Genomic DNA, 22,365 nt, shown 5'->3' with positions numbered 1-22,365 from the left:
GCGAGCTCCGGGCAGTCTCGGTTTTTGCATTTTAAAGATCAACAAACACATTTACATACCAGACAAAGACAACCCAAGTCCAAATATTTGTCGCCCGAGTATATTTCATCAACATTCATTTCTAGACGGCTTGGTTGAATTCCTGAGGCCCCCCCCCCCCACTCAAGTAACTTGACAGCTGTGCTTGAGGTCAATAAATATAAGCCTTCATCTGATCAGAAACCAAATCTGTAAAAAGATCCATTTGCGTATGTCTGACATTATTTTCATTGCTTGTTTGTTGGGGGGGGGGGAAATAAGAGGATCTTGGAGAAAAAAAATAATTGCCTATGAAATCGCAATTGCAATGTTGCGATTGGTTGATGTCCCCAAATTGCGCATCCCAAATCACAAGCCCTCTCTGATGAGATCGGCGAGGCGTCTGAAGGCCTGTTGGCGGGGGGGGGGGGGAAACGGCAGAGAGTCAGCGTTTTGGATGGTGTCGCGCGGGCGCGTTTTCGCTCGCGCGGGCGTACTTCATCCATCTGCTCGGGCGTGGACAGCGAAAACGCCGCCCTGACGTGAGACGACGGCTCGCTGCTGTCGATGGAGAACACGGCACCCGGGACCAGCAGCACCTTTGGAGAAGAAAAATGAAAGAAGCGGGACGGGGCGGAAGCGCACGCTGCCGGCGAGCTCCGCGGCGCGGCGCGGCGCCGGTGCCTGCGCCTGCCCACCTCCTTCTCCAAGGCTTTCTCCATGATGAGCCGGCGGGTGTCACGGACGCCCGTCAGCTCCAGCCACAGAAACATCCCCGCCGAGGGCGCGTGCCATTTGGCCAAACCTGAAGCCCATTGCGCAAAAGGTTAGACACACGGGGAGCGGTCGCAGGGAGCGGTCGCCATCGGGGAGCGGTCGCCATCAGTGAGCGCCACTGCCTTGCTTTTGACTGTTGCGCTCCTTTTGCCCCAAATGCCTTTTCTGGTGCATGACATCACATGGAACCAGAGAGAGAGAGAGACGCCTCCCCCCCCCCTAGCCAAAAGTGGAACTTGAGGTGGCGTCACTCATCTCATTCATCATTCGGATCTTTCGGTCGGCTGCTGCACCTGTGAGCCACTTGTCGGCGGAGCTCATCATGGCGTCCCGCTGCTTTCTGTAGAATTCGATCACCCTGGGGGGGGGGGGGACGGGCCGGCTTCCAATACTCGTCTTTGCCAAACGCAGCGGGGACAACATACCCGTCGATGTGCCGAAGAAAGCCGTCTTGGCCCCAGTGGTGCAAGAGCTGCGACACCATGAGCTGCGCGGGAAGGACACCGAAAGCTTTTCCAACCCAACAAACAAAAAAAAAAAAGCGAAACGAAGCGACGTGGCCTGTCGTGGTTTTTTGTTTGGCGCTTCCATTTGCCATCATCTGAGGCTTCATCCCAAAAAAAGCGGCTCACCTGCGTGAAGGTGCTGGTGTGCATGGTGGAGGCCTGGATGTGCAGCACCACCCGCTCCACCAGCGGCTTGGGCCCCGTCACAAAGCCGATCCTCAAGCTGGGGGGGGGGGGGGGTAAACGGCGCGTTAAAAGGGGCAAAGGGGGGGGGGGGGGTAAACGGCGCGTTAAAAGGGGCAAAGGGGGGGGGGCTGACGACCGGGGCTCACCCCGAAGACAGGATCTTGGAGAAGGAGTCCATCCTGACGATGCGGCCGTCCACGTCCATGGAGAGGAAGGTGGGGGCCCAAGGCTTGTGGAACTGCAGGAAGTAGTAGGGGTCGTCCTCCACGATCAGAAGGTCGTACAACCTCGCCAGCTGGTAGATTTCCTTCTTCCTGCTCGCGGTCAACGATGCCCCGCTGGGGTTCCCCCCGTTGGGGATGGTGTAGAGGACCTTGGGCCTGCGAGAGTCCGACGGGTCCCAACGGGACAAGACCTCCTCGAGGGCCGCCGGAATCATGCCGTGCCGGTCGCTGGCGACGGCGACGATGTTGCAGCCCAGCGGCTGGAGCTGCCTTACCAGACAAAGAGGTTGGACCCGCAAAAGTCCCTTCGGGCAGGGGGGGGCGGTCGGCGGGCCGCTCTTACCGCCGCCAGCGTTCCGGGGTAGGTGGGCGAGTCCAGCAGCACGTCATCTCCCGGGCTGACCAGCATCTCCATCACCTGCCGCATTGCACGGAAGCTGAAACGGTGCCAGATCAAAAAAGGGGGCGGGGCTTGCGCACCTTGCAGAGTCCCTCCTGGCTCCCCGTGGTCACACACACGTCCATCTGTCCGTCCTCGCGACCGCGGGCGGCCGTCGGTGGGTCGTGGAGCCTCTTCTGCAGCTCCTTCATCCACGTCAGCAGTTCGGGGATTCTGCGCCGGGGGTCACGCCATGAGCTCTCATACGGGCCAAAAGGAACAGCGCCCGAAAAGCTCTCTCGGCTCACATCGCCGCAATAAAAACATGTTTGGGTGAATAAGGGAAGATTTGGTGGGGCGTTTCATCATTTTTTGTGCTGAGCGTGAGAATCTTGGGGAGGGAGTGATTTGTTGAGAACAGCGTGACGAGTTGAAGCAAAGTTACCCATTGGAGGCGGAGTACTGCAGGGCCCTTTTCATGGCCACCTGGTCGAAGGAGACCTCCGGGCCATCCTTGACCTTGATGACGGCCGACTCGAAGGGGAAGGTGTCGGGGTTGGGCGCCCCCGCGGCCAGTGATATCAGCGATGGCGGCGAGCGCTGCTGCAGCTCCGCTTTGGACCCGCAAACAAAGCGCATTCGTTTTGTGCATCCGCAACGCTTCGCTTTCATTTTAGGCTGCATTCTTTAAATATCGCTCGTCACTTTTTTGTGCCATGTCTGACTGAATAAGGAACATTTTCTGGCCTTTTCGCCAATCTGGTAGATGTGCTGTCAAAAAAACAAACTCAAGTATCCAAGCCCCGCCCCCCCCAAAAAAGTCTCTCATGTTGTCAGTATGAAATGATGTGTGGCATTTTGAGAAAAAATAATAATAAATGTGAAAATCGCACTGTCAATACTTTCCGCGGGCGCTAAACGTTGACTCGTGCATTTATTTTGTGGACACTCACTCAGCATTCTGATCGGCGACGGCTTCCTCGCAGCACTGACAGCCGTGAGGAATCGAGCGTAATTCATGTTTCCCGTCGGCAGTCTTACTCTGCAAACCACTCGCAGGCACTCCGGTCAAGTGTTCTTAATAATTCGACAAGCCTTTTTAAAAGCGCTACAACTTGACAACGCTTGTCATAAAGCGGACATATGAATCTTCGCGAATGACAAGCTCGGGTCGGCAGTGAGAAAAGTAAATCTCGTCGTATGTTTATGACGTCATCGACAAGGCGCGCTTCGCAGAGCGGTAATTTGAGAGCCTCCTGACTTTTTTTTAATCTTTATTGAACAAGTCAGAATACAATTCTCAGCAAACAGAAAACAAAACGAACGCGCTACCAATACATATGTAACGGAGTGATATATTGCGTAAATCACTCCGTTACACATACGCATTACTCGAGAGCCTGCTGACGGCGGTTCGTCGAGTACTTCCGGAAACGTCAACCAAATCAACAGTAAATAAATCAAACACACAAGTCCCGTTCGGAAAGGCGGGGCGACGCAAGACACGTTTACGGCAGTGATTCCCAACCTATTTTTTCAAGCTGAGGCAATTATTTTTTTTGTGTCGCCTGTTACTATATGTGGATAGTTTTCATTCGAAAGTCAGTGTTTTTGCCAAAGTAATTGACGTGGGTTGAGATCCCGCCGCTCCACCTGTTGCGAATCACTGGTTGCCAGTGCGAAGTTCACGTAAAAAGCAAGCGCTGCTCATGCTATGCGTCCCGTTGCCGCCAGAGGGCAGTGAGCGTCAACATGACAGCAAAAAAATGGACGGAACTAGAGGAAGATGCGTCACTCGTGTGTGTGTTGTTAGCATTAGCTTAAACGGAACTCCTGCCTTTATCTCGTACTCTTTAACGTTGGATCCGCCGGTTTCTGAATGCTTTCTGGCCGCCAAATGCCATTTTGATGGTGACCAAATTCAACATTCGGTACTTCGCGGCGCAAGTCAAGTTTGCGCGGACTTATTTTTGACTGCCTTTGCTGACATGCACTGAAGAGCCTCTGCCGCTGCCGTGATGGGGAAAAGGAAAGACGTGGTTCATTCTAGATTTCTCTGTACGTATCGACTCTCTTGGCGAGTTTTAATGACCTCCCGCTCAACTTCAGGCACCCCCCCACCCCCCACACGCTGGCCATCTTTAAAGCTCGTTCGAAAGCTCAATTCTTATTCTTCGCCATTTGACTCAGCATGAGGCTTGCTTTTTAGTTGGACTGCTTCTGGCGCTTTTATCTGGCGATGATCGTGATCAAGTGCCCCCCCCCCCCCAAATACGTTTTCCCTTGCAGGCGAAGGCGGCTTGGGCCCGCACGGCATGCACAAGCACAAGCATAAAAAACACAAGAGGCACAAAAGGAAACATCACGTCCTCTCCGCGGCGCCGGAGCCCGTCGTCGCCCCTCGGCCGCCCCCGCAGCTGCGACTCAAAATCAAGTTGGGAGGGCAGACGCTGGGGACGAAGAGGTGAGACGGACGGACGGACTGACGTCACGCGCTGGTGGCCACGCCTGTTTCACTCACTTTGACCCCTGCAGTGTTCCGACCTTCACCGTGCACCCCGGCGTGGCTTGTCCCCCCTCACCACTGATGATTGTGGAGGATGAGGATGACGCCGAGGAAGATGACGAGCCTTCTGTGCCTCTGGAGCAGTATCGGGCCTGGCTGGGTGAGAACCAGTCGAGCGAACCCCCCCCCCAGTGATGATTTTTGACCGTCGAATCAATACTTCGTCGTTGTCCGTCTCAGATGAAGACAGCAACATGGCCACGTCCCCTCTGGCCGACGTGGACTCGGACTCCATGTTGGGAGTGCCCGCGGACGAGGAGGAGAGGTGGCTGGACGCTCTGGAGAAGGGGGAGCTCGACGACAACGGCGAGCTGAAGAAGGAGGTCGACGAATCTTTGCTCACGGCCCGACAGGTGAGGAGGAGGACTTTGCGCGTGTGTGTGAATTTGCCTTTTTTTGCTCACAGACAAAAATGTTGCTTTTCAGAAAGCGCTCCTCCACAAGCAGCAGATCCAGCCCCTCTTGGAACTGCCCATGGGCTACAAGGAGAAGGAGATGACGGCCGAGATGATGCAGAAGCGGGAAGAGCGCGCCCGCAAGCGACGCTTGCAGGCGGCCAAGAAGGCCGAGGAGAACAAGAACCAGACCATCGAGAGACTCACCAAGACCAGCAAGGCCAAGATGAAAAGCACGCGGGAGAAGAAGTCCAAGCAGAGCCAGTGCCCCATGATCCGCTACGGCGACTCGGCCCGAGGCCTGAGCGTCTCCTTCCCCGCGGGCGTCCCCGCGCCCGAGGCCGCGCCCCCCCGCCCCGCGCCGCCCGCGGCCCCCGTCGCCTGCGGCGTGAGCGGCTGCTCCAACCCCAAGAAATACAGCTGCTCCAAAACGGGCGTGCCTCTCTGCAGCCTGCGATGCTACCAGAAGAACTTGCGCTTGGCCCGCGGGACCGGCTCCGGCTCTCCGGGCGACCGGATAACATCACTTTGAGGAAAGAAGACTCGCTGCGACAATTCTCCGACAATCTGCCCTTCCCTTTCCTTGACTGCTAGCGACAAGGCGGCCTTTGTTTTTGTCAATTCATATCACACGTGAGCGTTCATTTTGAAGTATGGCCGTGCGCAAGGATGGAAGGAAGGTCAAACAGTCGTTTTAGAAATGAGAAATAGAGTTTATGACACACTACGTAATCTTTTTTTTTCTCCAAATCTCACACTCGACAAACAACTCCGTTCAACCGACCGCAGCTTCTACGCCCTCAACGGGTCGCAGGGCACACCCGTCGACAGACAACCATTCACACGCACTCACAACAATTTATCTCCCCCAAAAACTGAAACCAAGACAGAGCATGAAGAAAAAAAATAACCACCAGCTCTAAAAACAAACCGTTCGATGGCGACCAATCCCAAAGCCATCAGCACGAGATCCAATTTGGGCGACGAAATTCTTCGGGTCCGGTCGTGAGGTCACGCGGCCAAACCGAAGGAGAGCCTGAAGGCCGTCTCCACGGGGGCCGGCGGCAGCGAGTCGCGAAAGCACACGTAGACCTCCTGGGGGACGGGCTCCGGCAGCAACCGCCTGCCCCCGCCGGGAAGAAAGCGGCACGCCCGTCAAACTCCGGCGCGGCGGGAACGCTCGCCTTCCGCAGTCGCTCGGACGTACCCGATGACCCAGTAAGTCAGGGTGGAAGCGGCTTTCCTCGAGCTGGTCCCGTTTTCGAGTACATGCCGGAACAGGACTCCGTGCTCTTTGACGCGGCTCGCGCCCCCACCAGGCCTCTCTGCCGACGGACGGTCCTGGAGGGGAAAAAGGTCACGCAAGACGATGGCCCTCCCCGCCCCGCCCCAAAATAATAACAATTGCCGCTAGTGGGCGTGACCAAGGCACGGATGCGTACCTGTTCCGGCGTGTTCTCTTTGAACAGCGCCCGAATGGACAGGCAGCAGCGGTAAAAGTTGGCGATCAGGGACGGGGGGGGCGTGGATCCGCCGAGCTGAGCCTCCTCCGCCGGCGTGGGCGCGATGAAGATTCCCCGGACCGTTTCCACCAGCACGTAATGGAACAGGACGGCGCTCAGCCTGCGGCGGACACGCCACGGAGACGCCGTCAGTTGGGCCCGGCCGGGCTCTCGAGAATACGAAGAGGGGACACAAACTTGGTGGACATTTGGTCTGGGTCCCTCCGGCGGCGAGTCTTCATGAGCGGGCCCAGGTGGAACGCCGTCGAGGGCTTCGTCCGCTGGATCTGACGGAAACAAGTGCCACAAGCGAAATCTGGGCGGTGTAGTTTGTGTTGTAAGGCGTTAAAAAAATGATCTGCCTTTTGCTGATTTCAAAAGCAAACGGTGTCCGATGAATCGTCGGGGTCCCATTTGCAACCCATCGATGCGATCGTTACCTTGAAGATGCCTCCGCCGGCATCGGCCGAGTCCCGTCGCCCGGCCAGGATCTTAGCAGGAGAACCCGATGCGTCGGCGTAGACCTCGCCGCCCCGATCTCGGGCCTTCTCCCGACCCGGCCCGTTCGGGCTAGCTTGCGGGAACCAGTCGGCGCAGGACGAGCGCGCAGCGGCGGGTGCGCCGAGGCCTTCTTCCACGGCCTCCTCCAGGGTCTCCAGTCGTAGCAGCGCCGCCGTCACCTGCGGACGCGGCGTCGCTTTAGGGTTCTGCCGGCGACGCGCGAGCCATCGTGTTGCTGCGAGCGGCCTCACCTGGTCCACGTAAACGCGGTCGGGTCCCAGACGCGCTTCGTAGTGCGCCGCGCGGCCGCCGGCTTCCAGCAGCACGCACAGACGCCAGCACCTCTGGCGGGACGGGACGCACACGGTCGCTCTTACGTACTGTCCGCGGCAACGTGGATGCCGTTCCCTCAATAAGCCAAAACCCGATGCGCCGTCGATGAAAATGCAGTTCCGCTCAGTTGGCTATGCGCTTGTCCTCGGGACAATTTCGAGTATTTAACCAGCCTGCCGTGCATGTTTTTGGAATGTGGGAGAAAACCGGAGTACCCGGAGAAAACCCACACGGGCCAGAGGAGCACACAGGAAGGCCGGAGCCGGAATCGAACCCTGCGCCTCCGCACCTTGAAGCCAACGTTCTAACCACTCCATCACAGGGCCGCTGCGGCTAGTTATAAGAGAAGCTAACCGCTTACAACCAAGCTCGCTATCACAATGATAACGAGAGGCTAGCTAGCTGGCAAGCTAACTCGTGACTCACTAGCTAGTTATTAACTCATTCAGGATCAGCCAATTGTGGACCTAGTCTGAAAAGACGTTTAAAAACGTCTTTGGGAGTGAATGAGTTAATTAATGCAAAAAAACCCCAAAACATTGTTCTTTTGGACGAGAAAGCCGAATGAATTTGTCACTTGCATTGCTAACCACATGCGATCGATCGACAACTGCTGCTTTGCTGTGCTAGCATCGTGTCGTGCTAGCGATTCGAGAAATCCATCGACAGTCAAAAGTGGACTCACCAGGGCCACGATGAGCAGGAAGTGGCGCGCGGGACGCGAGCCCCGAAGAAAGACCTCCCGCCAGACGAGCGGCTGGCCAACACCGCGCCGGGATGTGGCGGGAGGCGGCGGGTCGTGGTGCCGCATGTACAGACACGCGTCCAGCAGGTCCTCTTGGGGCAGATGGTTGGCGATCAGGTGGGACTGTCGGTGACAAGCGCGAGCGTTTCCACTTGCCGGACCACTCGGAAGGAAAGGAGCCACCCGCGGACGCTTCCACTCACCTTGTAGAAGAGACAAGAGCCCAGGATCCCGTAGAGGCGCCTCAGACCAAAGAAGTCTTCTGACTGACGAACAGGATGGGGGGCGGAGCATGTTGAGTGAAATTTCCACGAGTGACAACCCCAAAAAATGCAGCAAAAAGGCACCCCCCAGCTCACCATTTCTCCAAAATCCGAGGCCTCAAGGTCAGTGAGAACCGAGTCCACGTCTGTCTGTCGAGACACCACAAGTTCATAATAATTCATTGGAATGGAATAACTGCGCCAAGTGAAAAATCAAAATTATTTCGGTAAATATTTGCATTTTGCACAACGGATTCATGATTCCATGCTGATGAGAGCATTAAAATGGGGAAAAAATAGGACAAAAAAAAAATATAAAAGGAAATTCAGAAACGAAAAAAAAAAAAGTGTGATTAATCGCGATTAATTTTCAGCTAATTTGAGTTAATTACGACAGTTGCGTTTTTAATTAGATTAAATATTTTAACCATACAAAGCATACCGTACTTTTTTTTTTTTCCCAAGTGCGGTCGCATTATTTGGTGTTCAAGGGCCTTCAAAGAAAAAAGGCAAAGGATCGCGGCGCTTTGTGGAGCTGGAAGAGTCCAACGGCATTTCGGTTGCTTTCAACGGGGACCATTCGCTCACTTTGACTGGTAGAGGCAGCGCCAGCCAGCGCACAGCCGGCAGCCCATCCAAGAAGATGTTCCCGCGGGTGTCGGTGGGCGGAGCCAAGGGGGAATCGGACGGCCGCGTGAGCCGCAGGAAGAACAAGCGGAAGAAGCCGTCCAGCTGCGGCCTGTGCTCGGTCCTTCCGAAGGCCCTGCGGAGGTCCGGCCATCAAACGCACCGCCGAAAGGCGAGACGCGTTGCGTGCGCGCCCCACGCGTGACCAACCTGGCCAAGGATCCGTACATGACTCGTAACGTCCGCACGGCATCGCCCACCAGCGTCTGCAGGCACGGCAAAGGAACCCTGGAAGGAAAGTGGACGCTCTTCAGAGACGCTCGTCGCCAGAGCACCGGCCAGGAACTCGGACTGGGAATTGTGACCCCGCCCCCCCTTCTTAGTATTGGAATTGAGGATGTGATTATTTTACTTAAGCATAGTGTGTGGGACGAATAAAGGATATCTTATCTTATCTTATCTCTCCATTCCTTTTTTTTAAACACACACACACACACACACATTCCTGCACTTGTAGCACAGTGAGGACCAAGTAAAAAGGCCTACAAAGCGAGGACCACCCTTTCTGCTTGACAAAGGCCCTTAGCCAATACATAAAACACCAAAGGTTAAGAAAAAGTTTTTAACTCGGTAAGTGACAGACACACAAGCAATTAAGGAACTCGCCGACGGACCGAGATGAATTAGCCGACTTGCTAAGACCTGCCAGGAGCCGGCGCGCGGCAGGCGCTTACCTTTCAGCAGGAAGTCCAACCAGCAGCAGGGCATCGTCTTCCTTCCAGTAGCCCACGTGCACCAGATGATTGTCGGGCAACAGCAGCGTTGAGCTACAGGTGCGGTCAAACGCGGGGGACAAGAGCGGCTTGAGTGAACGCGTCAAAAGGCGCACGCGAGCTCGACCGGTGCAAAGCGATCGGAGCGTACGAGTGCGGTCCCAAAGTAGAAGCCATTGTCGAATGATGGTAACGGTCAACAAATCACCTCAACGGTTTGGAATATACGAAAGAAATGCCGATTAAAATGTAAACCCAGTTGAGATCCGCAGACGTGCGTCAATTAGTGGAGATCGCAGTTCAAAGTAAACACGGTGAGGCAGCTACGGGCTGTTATGCCGCACGCATAGACGGCAGAATAAGCCGCCGACGGCAGTGAAGTCGGCTCCGAGTGTCGATGCTTTTCTTCGGAAAGGCTCCTTTCAAAGTTATGTTTGAGGAACAGTCGAGTCCCTTTGTGTTGTGAAAGTGACGTCACCAAGTCCGGTGGCCGCAATACCTGACGACGTGACCTCCCGTGACACTGTCCATCATGTCGCACAGCGTCATGAAGATTCCCCTGGCGCCCTTGAGCCGCGCGGCCGCCTCGGACGCCGGGTACTGGTACAAGATCTCCTCCTGCGCACACCACAGCCCACAGCGCCGTCTTTTCGCAGACACGCCGACAGACACGAGACGCGGCTCCGGACAGACCTCCGGATGGACCTCGTCCCGCGGCGACTCGGCATCCATTTGCAGCGACAGGTACATGATCGAGTGCGGGACGCCGGCGACGGCCGTCTCCGGCCGGGACGCGTCCTCCCCGGGCAGCGGACGCGCCGGTGGGACGGCGGGCACGGAGGCCGTGGCCGGGCGACCCGGATTGGTGGGCGTCGCCAAGGTCAGCCTCACCTGAAGGAGGGCGAGATACATCTCAACAAGCCCCGCCCCTTTGCACGAAACTGAGCCAAGGGGGTAACGAAGCCTTTGGTTTTGGAAAAGTAGCTGTGTGGATGCCGTTGGCCTCACACCTGAGTCGGCCCCAAAACCGCCGCCAGAACTTGCTCGATGTTCTCGGCGCTCACCTCCACGTCGTCCACGGCAACAAGAACGTCGCCTACAGGGAACATAAAAGTCCACGGCTCTCAGGAAACGAGCCGAGCAGGTTCAGGCCTCGTCGGCCTACTCTTAGTGACGCTACCAAGCATAGGATTTTAAAAGTCACTAAAGGAGCAAGTCCGCTTAAACATCAAATTTTGCCAATCCTTAACTGGAAGAACGTTTCTTTGCCGATTCACGTTTATAATGCTGATGCCAAAGGCGCCCGTTTTCACCTCACCAATGAGGACACGGCCGCACTTGCTCGCCGGGCTGCCGGGAATCAGCCCGTCCACCGTCAGTCTTGCCTCCCGTCCAACCGAGGCAGCGTCCGGGTGACGCGGCAGACGCAGCACACCCAGCAAAGACTCCAGCAGAGGGAGCGCGGCCGAGCCGCCGAGACGTTTGGGGTTGAGGTAAACCGACACGGTCTTTAGGTGCGTCTTGTCGGGGGACACGCAGGGCATCGAGTCTTCCCTCGTGGCTCCTCGATTGCGGGACTCACGCCGCTTTCCCCCAGAGATCCGAGGCAGCGTGCTTTGGACGAGCGCCGCCTCCTCTTCTCCCTCGCTTAGCTCCAAATAGAAGAGCTTGCCGTTTGTCTGCGCGTTGTCCTGCCATTTGGGTTCCGGTTCACTGGAACGACATGAGATCATTTACACTTTGGAACAGTGATAGTAAACTACATCTACCCGACAATCCCAATGCTTCTGAACAGACAATCGATCGATCAATCAATTAATTAATCAGGGGGAGTGGCGGGATCACTGATCCACATTTTGAATTGTGCCACATTATTTACTTCATGGACGACTTGGAATTTTCAGCTTCAGACGTTATTAATATGGTTTTCACAACTTCAAATGGGAAAACGAGCGAATATAAGACATTACTGCTTGTATTATTATTTTTTTTGTCTGTGCCCCATTGTGTGTGAATTTGAAATGCACCTTTGTCTATACTTTATTTAGTTTCGTTTTTTAAAATTCATTTTTCCTGCACGAACCCCCCGGTTTTGATTGTCTTGCTTCTTACTCGTTCGGTGACGTAACCGGCATGTTGTCCCCGCGACGTCCGAACAGTCAACAAAACAAGAGGCCAGCGCCACCCGCCATGCCGGAGAAAGAGCTTCCTCGGAGTGCGGCGTCCAAGGTGGACACTGCGCAGGTTTCTGAAGTCTCTCTTTTGGCAGACAAAACACTCAACAACTTGAACTCGTTTCAAATGATCCAGTCAGTGGCGCCTTGAACATGACAACAGGTCGCATATATGACGTCATCGTCAGGCATAACTGCTTTATTATGTGTAAAAACCAAAATAATCACCACAAAATGGTCTAAAATGTCATTCTCATGCGCCTCCTCGTGAAATCTAAACGAAGTGTCCGACGTAATCCTGGCAGTTTGTCTGACATTCCTATCAGTGTTGACACAATGAAGTTGACTCTTGTCCTGCTTCCGGTGCACCGGTTTTAACTTCCGAGGAGGAACATGAGTCGTAACAATTATGAACGTCGTCTTTTTTACTCCTAAAGTATAATACTGTTTTGTATTCAGAAAAAAAAGATTGGATTTTGATTAAACAACGGCATTTACTCGTGAAATTAAAGACGAAGACCTTTTGAAAACAACTTCGGTTTGTCTGGCTATCGGTTACCTGATTGGCTGAGGCAGTTAGTGAAACGTCCTCTACTTGCGACAATCACGTTGTCGAATAATTGATTTGTTTCGGGTAGAGATGAAAAAAACGCTTCCTTTCCATCATCTGAAAGGACAGCGCTGTTTAAAATGACTTCGACCCCACTTCCCCTGAGTTTTTTAAGATAAAAGAATATCGTTGTGAAGCCCTTTGATACATTTTATGATTAAGGGCTATAGAGGGCTGTTCTAAACAAGCCATACACGAATGGGCCTCCAATATGACCCCCGGTGGTGCATTGTGGGTAATTGCTAAAAGGATGGAGCCTTCTATATAAACAGTGTTATTACATTTTCTTTAAATTAATTTTAGCGAGAACCTCAAGCGTCTTGGCGCAGTCGGTGGACTACATCGGTGTTCTGTTGTTTGAAACGTTGCTGCCGAAAGGAATTGTGGGAAAGATCCAATCGTGAGGTTTGCTCGGGAGTAATCTACGGTAAAGGCTGCTTAAAGGTCGCACGCAGCCACCTTTCCGGAGCCTTGGTAGAACTCGAATGACGCTATGCTTCAAGTACTTCCGGTTCATTTCACCCGGATAGGATAGAACAGGAAATGAATTTTCCGAGGCAAAAAAACACCCCGAGGTTTCGAAGAGGGCGCCGGTGATGTTCTTTGACTCGTTTTCATCTGTCAAGTTCTATTTTGAATACGACGACTATTTATGCTCAGTCGAGCACGCGAAAATGACGGAGATGGTATCAGAGTCGAGCGAAGAGCAGACAAATGGAGTTTGGGAGATGATGGAGCTGCTGGACATCGACGTGCTGGAGGAGGAACGAGCGGAGGAGCCGGACGATGCGCCGCAGGCCCCCCTTTCAGTAAATATAGCAGCGATGGGCGTGCTGGCTCCCCTCCGTTCGCCGCCGCGGGTGTTTGGCCGTTGATGACAGAAGCGCTTGTGTGCCGTGTGCGTGGTCAGAAGAACGCGTCGAGGAAGCAGCGGCACTGGGAGAGGACGCTGGCCGCCAGGAAGAGCAAGAGACGAGAGGAGAAACGCAGGAGGAGGCTCAATCGGCACTCGGGTAAAGACGGCAGCGAAGAAAAGCGCACGCTCGCCCCTCTCCTAAAGTCTTTTTGCGTGTCTGAAAAGAAGTAGAAGGAGACGCGGCGCGCCGTCAGCTCACCAAGCGGGACGCGAAGGCCGCCATCCGAGAGCGTTTGGCCGAGGCTCGCGTCAGTGGCCTCAAAGTGTGCGTTGACCTCAGCATGAGCCACCGCATGTCCGACAAGGTGCGCGCAACTCTCGCGACATTCGCTCTGTCTGCGCGGACGCAACAGTTTGCCACGGCGACTGGAAATTTGACGCGGTCCGCGCGTGTTGTGCCGCAGGAGACGAGCCGACTGGCAGCTCAGTTGCGGCGGCTGTACGGATCCAACAGAAGGGCGAGCAAACCCTTCCGTTTGTTTCTGACCGGCCTTCGGGAGGACAGTCGCCTCCTGGCTGAGTGCGTGCGCATGAACGACGGCTTCCTCGACTACGCGGTGAGTCGCCGGCGCGGAGCAGAGGTGGGACCTCGCCGAGTCTTTGGCTCCGCGTCTTCACCAGACCTCGTCGTTTCTCGTGAACGTCGAGTCAAAGTCAAAGCGGCGAAGCTTCGACTGAGTTTTGACCAAGCGAGTCTGCTCGTGTGACGATTGCCGTACCTCCTCGCAGCTGGAACGAACGGAGCAAAGCTGCCTGGACGTTTTCCCAGCAGAAAGCGTCGTCTACCTCTCGCCCGACGCCCAAGAAGGTTATCGAGCGGGAAGGTGGCTTGCCGAAGCCCCCGGCGGCCGCGCTCAACACTTCCGCTGTGTCCTTTCAGCTTTGGAGCGAGTGGACGGCGACACGGTGTACGTCCTCGGAGGCCTCGTGGACGAAAGCGTGCAAAAGGTGGAGCGAACCTTCTTTGTCCGTCTTGTTTCGACAGCCCTTCAGGAGCGACCGCAAATGAAACAAAAGTGCCGTTCTTTGTCGGGTACAACGGGCGGCGCGACCTTGATTTCACGCTCGGCACGTTTTTCCAGGCGCTGAGCCTGTCCCGGGCCGAAGAGCTGGGCGTCCGCGCGGCCAGGCTGCCGATAGACGAGCACATGCGGAAGACGCCCAACGCCAAGAACTTCCACTCCAAGATCTTGGCCGTCAATCAAGTCTTTGACATCCTGCTGGCCGCGTACCACACGGGCAGCTGGACGCTGGCGCTGGACAAGTGCTTCCCCCGGAGCAAAGGTTATGCGGTCGCTCCGCAGGGCCACCTCGCCAGCGGCCAATGAAGACTCGTGGTTCTCACTTTCAACACTTTAGTTTTTTTGTTTTTAATTTGAGCTCCTGCCGGCGAATAAAAATCGCAACGATTGCTCGACGATCTTTCTGGTATGCTGTCTAACTTTTGATGAGTCGCGTGGATCTTCACAAAAGCAAGCCGGCCCCTCACGCAGGCCTCCGGGAAATGACGGCGGGCCGCCGACGCAGCTGCTTCTCGAGGACAAAGTGAAGCAGCTTCTTCACCCACCACGACCGAGGGTCCAGGCAGACGCGCTCGCCACTCACCAGGGTGGCTCTGGCCCCAAAGATGGACATCAAAGCGCACGGTGACGTTGATTCGGGGCGGGGCAAAATATCAGCATGTACCGCATTCTTTTCCTATCCTGATATCATTGACTTTAAACGAGAGCGCTAAATGTAAAGGAGCCCCGGCTGAGTCCCTTGCGGCACTCCGGCGAGGAGGTTCTCGGCCGCCGCGGGTAAAGAGTTTAGCGTACTCACATGATCTCGGTCCGCGTGCAGTGCGGCCCCTCGGGGACCGACTTGATCCTGCGCAAACTGTCCGGCGGGATGATCCTGGTCTCGGCGCGCAGGCAGCCGCAGCGCGTGTTGTAGTCGCGGCTGATGGGCGGCAGGCCTGCGGCGCAGATCCGACAGTGCTTTGGGAAGAAAGCCTCTTTGTGCTTTTGGGAAGAAAAATTGTCTTACCGCCGCCGACGGCCAGCAGGCTCCAGAAGGCGAGCAGGACGCGGAGCTCCATGGCGCCGAGTCCAAGACGTGTGGGCCGCCGGCCTTCCCGCCGCGCTATTTGAGCGCCGAGAAAGTCACGTGAGCGCTCGGACGGCCCCACGTGCGGCGAGTCGTCACGGGACGACGGCGGGCGTCCTTTCAAGTCGAGCGCCTCGGGGAGGACTCGGACCCTCAAAGTTTCACTTCCTCCTCCCAGCAGAAATACCACCGACAACCCCCTGACTTGACCCGAAAGAGGAAAAACGGTCACCAGATGAAGCGAGCTGACAAAAACAAAGCGGGGAATTTCCTCCGTCTTGTTTTTTGTCCAAACGCTTTGGGGCGACTTTTTTTTCCTCTGTCGATTACAAAGACGCTTGTGCCGCAGATGATGTTTAGCGTGTCAAGTCATGGTGGATGCTTCCGCGAAAATCGAGTGCCCCCCACCCCCAACTGCAAATTCCTGTCCGTGCCTTCTACTGGTCCCTCAAGTCAAGTACGCGTCGTCCCGCGAGTGCTTTTCCACCCTTGCTTATTACCGCGTTGGATACACGAGCGGCCAGTTTCACATCCTTCTTCTTGTGGACCCCGCAGTCAGTCCCGGGCCATGCGGACTCATGACAAGCGGTGACGAGCGGGTCAGAAGCGCAAAGCCTCAAGGGAAACGAACCTCATGACTTCAGACAAGGACCTTCAGATGGCTCACAAAGCGGCCCTTTCCTTTGCCACTCCACTCGCCAAGTCGGAAGACGTCACCGGGTGACAATAAGGCACTTGTAGACGCGCGCGGGTTGGCCGCCACCGGCAAATTTATTTCGCCGACTCACAAAGGCGGCGGGGGAGCCGCGGGTGTCCTCAGGCCTCAACGGTGAGCGTGACCTGGCCGTGCACCTGCCTGAGAGCGGGACAGTCCAGGGTGGCCATCAGCCTGGTGGTGCCCGCCCTCTGCGGGGTGAAGAACTCGCTCCAGATGAAAGAGGCGCCCCCGGCGATGAGCCTGACAAGGAGGTAGCACAGGCGCCGCCACGTCACACACGCGTGCCGGTCCCCACAAGTACGTCGTTGCATTGCCTCGGGATTTGATGGCCGCGACGCGTTTGACAAAAGGTCGCCGCGGCGGGCAGGTGTTCCGCCGCCTTTGCTTGGGCGAGCCGGGACGTTCACCGGTGCTTCTTTCCCGTATGTCGCGCTTCGGTGCGACTTCAAATAAGGACCTTCAAGTCCCTCCGGTTTTCAATGAGACACGTGCGGGTTTGGACTGCGGGCGGGCCAGTCTAGTAATCGCACTTGCGCTTTGGCCTCGTCTGGCTAAAAGCAACGGGCGACGGTCGCCTGCGGCACAGCCGGAAGGCGACGCGGCTCACCTGTAATATTTGGACTTGGGCAGCATGAGTCCGGCTCCTTCCATGCGAACGTAGACCCCCTCCAGGCTGCTGCCGAGGGGGTTGGTGAACTCCACCGTGGCCATCATCTCCTCGTTGACTTTGGCGGGGCCGCTCACCTGACGGCGGGCCGAGACGAGGGATGGGCATACGGGCGGGCAGGTGCCCCCCCCCCCCCCCCCCGGTGGCGACGCCCTACCTTGACGGTGAGCGTGGGACCGTGCAGGCGGATGAGTTTCATGGCGCTGATGATCTGTCCGGTCTCGGCGACCTTCCCCGTGACGATGAAGTGCAGGTTGGACTGCTCCACCAGCGCCTTCATGTAGCGCTCGGCCTCGACGCGCACCGACTCTTTGGCGTCTGCGGAGAAAAGCGATGACCCGCGTGGGAGCCCCTCCCCGAACGGAGCGCACGGTCGACCCGGCCGGCTCGCGCCGACTTACGGCCGCCGGGCTCCATCTGGACGGAGGGGGTGGCGAAGAGGAACTCGGAGCTGACGAGGCCCGTGTAGTAGACCACGCTGCCGCTGACGTAGGCCTCCAGCGTACGCCGGGCGCCGCTGCCGTTGACGAACTTCAGAGTCAAGTCAAAGTCGTCGCCGACGCCGGCCCGCACGTCCAACAGGACCAGGTCCACGTCCCCCGGGGGCAGGTCCGCCTTCTCTCTCTTGCAGCTGTACGCCTCCGCTTTCTCCAGGACGGTGCGCTCCTCGGCGCTGCCTTGGCGGCGGTTCAAAGTGGCGGCGGCAAATGAGCGGCGAGCGGATGACTCGATTGGCCGAGAATGCAGGCGGCTTCGAACGCACCTTCGGGGAACTTGTACTGATGGGTGAGGTCGCGGCGACTCGAGCCACCGGGAGCTTTGGTCAGAATCATGCGGCCCACGTGGCTGCGATTCACCCTGACCGGCTGCATGCTGCCGTCCTTCCCCCGGGAATAAAACACCACGTCGCTGTTCACCTGCGGCCCCGCCCCCACAGGAGAGTGCGCATGGGAACGGCATTTCAACCTTGTGCTCAAACTTGAACTCCCCCAAAAAGACGTTTTTCTTTCTTTTTTTGCAAGAGCTAAGAGGCCAAAGGTCAGGGAGCTGGCACGAGTCATTTTCAGAAACGCTTGCGTCGGCGACATTGAAAGAGAGCCACCCACCTCCGCAAAGACAAAGGCGGCATCAAAGGGGAAGCAGATTTCGCCGTGTTTGATGGCGCGGATGGACGCCGGGCCGCATCTGTACAAGCCTGAGGGGGGTTCGGGGGGGGTTGGGTCATTCCGTCTCAACAGCGAGGTGACATTTGCCAAGGCGGGTCGGCATTTACCGTCGCTGGTCTCCTGCGGTGTGGCATCCACCACCTGCCAGCCCCCGAAGCCGGGCGGGAGGTCCGGTCTGGACATGTAGCACTCGTTCCAGCAGTGATAGTTCCTGGCGGCGGCGGCGAGCGGAGAGCCGACGTGAGCGGCGCCAAACGCGCCAGGGCACGAAAATCCGGCGAGGGCAAAGCTACCAGATGGAGTCCCTGGTCCGGCTGCGATCCACCCGGCCGTTTTCATCCAGGATGATGTCCGACTTCAGGTTGCCGTCGTTGTCGTGGGCCGAGTAGTAGTTGGTGACGACTCGCGACGGGATCCCCAGGCAGCGCAGGACTGCCCAAAGGGGCCACAAAAAACCCAATCGGACCATGAAAGCCAACTCTCATCTGGCTTTTTTTTGGGGTGGGGGGGGCACTCACAGGTGTTGAAGATGGCGGCGTAGACCCAGCACTGCGCGTAGCACACGGGCATCTTGCTGCTGGCGTAGGTGAGGAGGATTTCCGTGCTGCCGGTCCAGGCGGTGGGCGCCACGCCGTAGGTGTAGTCGCCGCTCCAGTTGCCCACCAGCACGCCGTCGTCGTCGCGAGAGTCCAGCTGCGGCACAGGGCAAACGTTTGACTTCCGACTGCAACTGGAGACGTCGGCTCTCTGGCGGCGCTGACCATGGCGGAAGCCCTTCTGGCCACCTTGATGGGGTCCCCTCGGTTGACCAGGGGCATCTGGCACCGGTCCAGGATGTACAGGCAGGCGTCCAGAACGCCGTAGTTGAACTGCACGCACAAGAGACAAATTGCAAAAGGATCAACATGGGAACTCATCCAGTGCCAAAGCGGCAAATTGGGTTCTTTTTTCCATTAAAGGCCTGCGCGCAGGTCCTCGGCGAGTATCGAGGCTGGAATGAGCACCGCTAGATGGCAGGAGTGGCTTTGACCAGATCTTGGTCCACACTCGGTGTGAAAATCCAAAGGAATCAAAATCCCTTCCTACCACGACGCAACTCTTGACGCGAGAGTCGTTGGGAGCGCACCTGCCCGTAGTTCCAATGTCGCTCGGCGACGTCGTCGTGGGAGCCGTGGTAGATGATCCCCGTCTCCGTCATCACGCACTCGTCCCGCTCGACGTCGTCGTCCAGAAACACGGCGTCCGCTGACCAAAGACAGGCACGCGCTCAAACACCACGCAATTTCTTTTGTTGATGTTGTTGGTGGGGGGGGGGGGGGGGGGGGGTTCCCCGCTTTTCGTGAGCTGCTAAAGTGCCCCCCCCCCCTTTAATACTTGAAGCCAATACTCTCGTAAGCTCTACTAAAATGGTGGGGACACGTGCTCTCTTTATGCGAGTAGCCGCCAAGAGGCGAGCGGCGGCATTTTGGAGCAACTGGAATGTAAAATTGTCCAACTCCAAACTCGCGGGTGACGCGAGGGAGGCCGAACTCACCCGCCAGCCAGGGGTTGAAGAGAACATAGAGGGCGCGGCCCTTGTCCGGCTTGGTCCTGCGGATGCCGTACGGGGTGGCCACGGCCACGTACATCTGGTATTTTCCCACGATGCAGTTGGCGGCGGGCGTGACGCCCATGCGCACCACGTTGTCCGAGGTCTGGATGACGCGGCCCAGCCACGAGCCCTGGTGGACCGGGCCGGGGAAGACGGGAATGTACGTGTTCTTACTGTACTGAGGATTGGAACCTGGGGGGTGGGTGGGGGCGGACGGTCGTGCGGTTAAAACGGGTTCATTGCCGGATCGAGCGCACCGTTGCTCGGTGGGCTCCTCGCTCGCCGATCGGAGCCGGCAAACGACTCACCGATGACAAACTCCACGGCAAACTTGTCCTTGTTGGGCTGGTAGGGGCGGTCGAAGGTGATCTCCAGCTGGAACTCTTGACCTCGGCGGACGATCAGATAGTTGCTTTGGTAGGCGTCCGTGCGGTGCGCAATCGTGTTGCCCTGCTCTCGTTTCTTCATCAGGTCCACGTCCCAGATGTCCAGGAACTCTGCAGGCACGCGCAGGCGCAGTCAAGCGCCGCCATGACAAGACGTTCCGTTTCCGGCAACCCGCAAATTCAATCCCAGATGCCGGACGAACCTCAAAGTAGCCTCGACTTTGGGAAATCATCCGGTGCGCGTGGGTTCTGCGCGACTTTGAAGCGAGATATGCGTCGGCAAGGAGCCCTTTCCGCGTGTTTGCTGTCAAACTCTGACTCACTCGCCGACAATCTGGACCGCGCGACACCTGACGACTCCGTACGTCAGTCGCATTCCAGTGGATTCGAAAGAACTTTGCTGACGTGGTTTTTGAGCGTATTTCAGGTGACTGAAGAGTAGCTAGCGAGCTAGCTAGCTAGGTCGCTTCTTCTAAAGTTGAATGGAAATGCCAGAGCACGGAGGGCACTTTTATCGGTGGGATTACCGCAGCTTCTGAATAGGTGACCCGACTTTCACTGGATTTGAAGAGGAACGAGCGTCCGAGCGTCACGAAGCGACTGGCTGCCGCGGCTCAGGCGCTTGTTTGACTGACGGTCGCCCTGTCACTCATGTGCACAAACTCCGGCGTGTTTCCTGTGTGATACGAAGTCGCGCCGATCAGCGGAAGTGGCAAAAATACTCGCCTGCGCTATCTAAGCAGATAAAAAATGTCAGACTCATTTTTTTGTCGAGGGCCACGTTGTCGTTCGCGTTTTCCCTCGGAGGCCCGAGGGAAAGCTAATGGATGGGAAACTCGTTTTGACATCCGAAGAATCGCCTATTGTTCGTTCCACGTAACAAATTGAAATCTGGGTTCAAGAATTGAGCAAGCATCGTGGAAGTTGACGTGCATGAATCGCTTTCGCGGGCCAAATAAAATGAGGTGGCGGGCCTGCTCCGGCCCTCGGGCCTCGACTTTGGCTTCGGTTCCGATGAGCATCGCTTTCGTGGCGATCTGGAAGGGGCCAGTAGTGGCCTTCTTTTACGGTGACGGCTACTCACAGAGGCAGAAAACAACAAGCCCTCCCAAAAATAGCACATTGACTAAGTGGTGGGTGCGACACGACCACAGGATGACGCATGGGCGAGTCATCATCCGCGTCAACGTCTTTTGGGCATGATGTGAAATGAGGTTTTAGAAAAGTGCTTTAGCGCTCAGTACTTGGGATCGGACAGGACTCAAAGATCGGTGGCATGGAAGGGATGTACCGAGCTTCATCCAAAACCACAATAATTTTTTTTTTTTTTTAATTGTTCGATGGGGAGTGAGGGAGGACTTCTTTTTGTGGTTCACGATGAGGGCGGCGCAGACCGTCTCCTCTCCAAAAAAGAACAAATTTGGTTTTGGGATCTGCTGCCGGCTTTGCCGTGAGCAAACGTAGCAGGAGTGGAAAGGCCATGTCTAGGTTTCCAATATTTCCCCTTTGGTTCAAGTCGCTTTGGACCCGCTACCCAAGAACGAGCGGGGACAGGTCACGCCACGCGGCCAAACCGACAAGAATTAGGACACGCCGGACTCGTCGACTATGTCACGAGATGACGTCGGCATAACTCACTCAATGTGAAAGTCATGAGACCCGGGCCTCGACGTACGACGACAAAAACAATCCCCGCCGCTCAAAAAGTCACAACGTGAATTGGGCAAGTCATCAAATCTTGCTCGGTCACGGCATATCTTGGAGAGACGAGAACACTTGTTCTCGTCTATTGATTAAACCCCCCCCCCCAAAAAAAAAGTCTACTTGTGAACAACAGACAACAGAGCCGTGACACGCGCACACACACAGAGACATTTTCTCAACAAACTGGCGAGTTGGCATCACGAGAGCGAGTTCAAAGCGTTTCTCACCAGGAAGTGTTGCAAAGGGTCTCCAAGCTTGGTGAAGGCTGCAAAGCTTCTGCCTGGCCCCCCCCACCCTCTTGGGCTCAACTCGTCCACGTCGCTTCCCTCGTGCGCAGCAGTGGGCGTTGTTACAGCAGTGGGCCGGACGCCACTTTGTCTGATGACAGGCAGTCGGGCCCTCTTTGAGAAGCACATGTGGAATCTGAGGTCGTCGCCCTCAGCTGGGAAAAACCAAAGACGTGATGGACGCCGGCCTGACAAACATTCCTTTTGGCCGGCCGTCATGTCCTCCGCCGGCTCCGAGGGAAAGCGCTTCGCTCATCCCTCCT

General features: G+C 56.4%; 6 protein-coding genes across 15 annotated transcripts; 2 read left to right on the top strand and 4 right to left on the bottom strand.

Annotated features, from left to right (window-relative positions):
• Window positions 1–84: 84 nt before the first annotated feature.
• On the bottom strand, window positions 85–3,323 carry aadat (aminoadipate aminotransferase). Its single transcript, XM_052068941.1, has 11 exons — window positions 3,044–3,323; window positions 2,536–2,704; window positions 2,192–2,324; window positions 2,055–2,129; window positions 1,634–1,977; window positions 1,428–1,524; window positions 1,221–1,282; window positions 1,089–1,153; window positions 717–823; window positions 516–617; window positions 85–429 (listed from the first exon to the last, which is right to left on the bottom strand). Exons 1-11 carry the CDS (start codon window positions 3,108–3,110, stop codon window positions 388–390), a joined length of 1,263 nt encoding a protein of 420 aa, XP_051924901.1. The 5' UTR covers window positions 3,111–3,323; the 3' UTR covers window positions 85–387.
• A 367-nt stretch (window positions 3,324–3,690) lies between these two features.
• Window positions 3,691–5,606, top strand: ino80b (INO80 complex subunit B). Its single transcript, XM_052068988.1, has 5 exons — window positions 3,691–4,148; window positions 4,380–4,554; window positions 4,626–4,756; window positions 4,837–5,009; window positions 5,083–5,606. The coding sequence occupies exons 1-5, from the start codon at window positions 4,109–4,111 to the stop codon at window positions 5,581–5,583; spliced, it is 1,020 nt and encodes a 339-aa protein (XP_051924948.1). The 5' UTR covers window positions 3,691–4,108; the 3' UTR covers window positions 5,584–5,606.
• A 257-nt stretch (window positions 5,607–5,863) lies between these two features.
• intu (inturned planar cell polarity protein) lies at window positions 5,864–12,824 on the bottom strand. 5 transcript variants are annotated; one of them, XM_052068771.1, is made up of 17 exons: window positions 11,908–12,481; window positions 11,114–11,508; window positions 10,806–10,891; window positions 10,489–10,686; window positions 10,295–10,413; window positions 9,757–9,849; window positions 9,233–9,310; window positions 8,984–9,158; window positions 8,492–8,545; window positions 8,336–8,398; window positions 8,073–8,255; window positions 7,306–7,398; window positions 6,994–7,233; window positions 6,748–6,840; window positions 6,494–6,674; window positions 6,259–6,392; window positions 5,864–6,174 (listed from the first exon to the last, which is right to left on the bottom strand). In XM_052068771.1, the coding sequence occupies exons 1-17, from the start codon at window positions 11,928–11,930 to the stop codon at window positions 5,971–5,973; spliced, it is 2,412 nt and encodes an 803-aa protein (XP_051924731.1). In that variant the 5' UTR covers window positions 11,931–12,481; the 3' UTR covers window positions 5,864–5,970. The 5 variants fall into 5 exon arrangements, with proteins under 5 accessions (XP_051924731.1, XP_051924755.1, XP_051924726.1 ...); XM_052068787.1 differs by having other exon boundaries at window positions 5,891–6,174; window positions 6,761–6,840; window positions 11,908–12,478; XM_052068795.1 differs by lacking the exon at window positions 11,908–12,481 and adding an exon at window positions 12,529–12,824 and having other exon boundaries at window positions 6,994–7,398.
• Window positions 12,825–12,938: 114 nt separating this feature from the next.
• On the top strand, window positions 12,939–14,915 carry trmt10b (tRNA methyltransferase 10B). Of its 6 annotated transcripts, XM_052068683.1 has the most exons (7): window positions 12,963–13,388; window positions 13,490–13,592; window positions 13,661–13,800; window positions 13,900–14,052; window positions 14,225–14,303; window positions 14,376–14,443; window positions 14,578–14,915. In XM_052068683.1, the coding sequence occupies exons 1-7, from the start codon at window positions 13,176–13,178 to the stop codon at window positions 14,821–14,823; spliced, it is 1,002 nt and encodes a 333-aa protein (XP_051924643.1). In that variant the 5' UTR covers window positions 12,963–13,175; the 3' UTR covers window positions 14,824–14,915. The 6 variants fall into 6 exon arrangements, with proteins under 6 accessions (XP_051924615.1, XP_051924607.1, XP_051924630.1 ...); XM_052068670.1 differs by having other exon boundaries at window positions 12,954–13,388; window positions 13,664–13,800; window positions 14,225–14,443; XM_052068664.1 differs by having other exon boundaries at window positions 12,956–13,388; window positions 14,225–14,443.
• On the bottom strand, window positions 14,834–15,689 carry cxcl19 (chemokine (C-X-C motif) ligand 19). Its single transcript, XM_052068695.1, has 3 exons — window positions 15,524–15,689; window positions 15,317–15,452; window positions 14,834–15,110 (listed from the first exon to the last, which is right to left on the bottom strand). The coding sequence occupies exons 1-3, from the start codon at window positions 15,573–15,575 to the stop codon at window positions 14,981–14,983; spliced, it is 318 nt and encodes a 105-aa protein (XP_051924655.1). The 5' UTR covers window positions 15,576–15,689; the 3' UTR covers window positions 14,834–14,980.
• A 641-nt stretch (window positions 15,690–16,330) lies between these two features.
• On the bottom strand, window positions 16,331–20,244 carry f13a1b (coagulation factor XIII, A1 polypeptide b; the record flags this gene model as incomplete). Its single annotated transcript, XM_052071350.1, has 13 exons — window positions 16,331–16,541; window positions 16,909–17,045; window positions 17,126–17,286; window positions 17,370–17,645; window positions 17,732–17,885; window positions 18,075–18,163; window positions 18,242–18,345; window positions 18,428–18,566; window positions 18,653–18,827; window positions 18,896–19,003; window positions 19,261–19,379; window positions 19,669–19,917; window positions 20,034–20,244. Coding segments are annotated over 13 exons (2,064 nt in total), but the record flags the coding sequence as incomplete, so codon positions are not given.
• Window positions 20,245–22,365: the final 2,121 nt, after the last annotated feature.

This window comes from Hippocampus zosterae, chromosome 1, assembly GCF_025434085.1.
Source record: "Hippocampus zosterae strain Florida chromosome 1, ASM2543408v3, whole genome shotgun sequence".
Lineage (NCBI taxonomy): Eukaryota > Metazoa > Chordata > Actinopteri > Syngnathiformes > Syngnathidae > Hippocampus > Hippocampus zosterae.
This window is presented reverse-complemented; position numbering and strand designations above follow the sequence as displayed.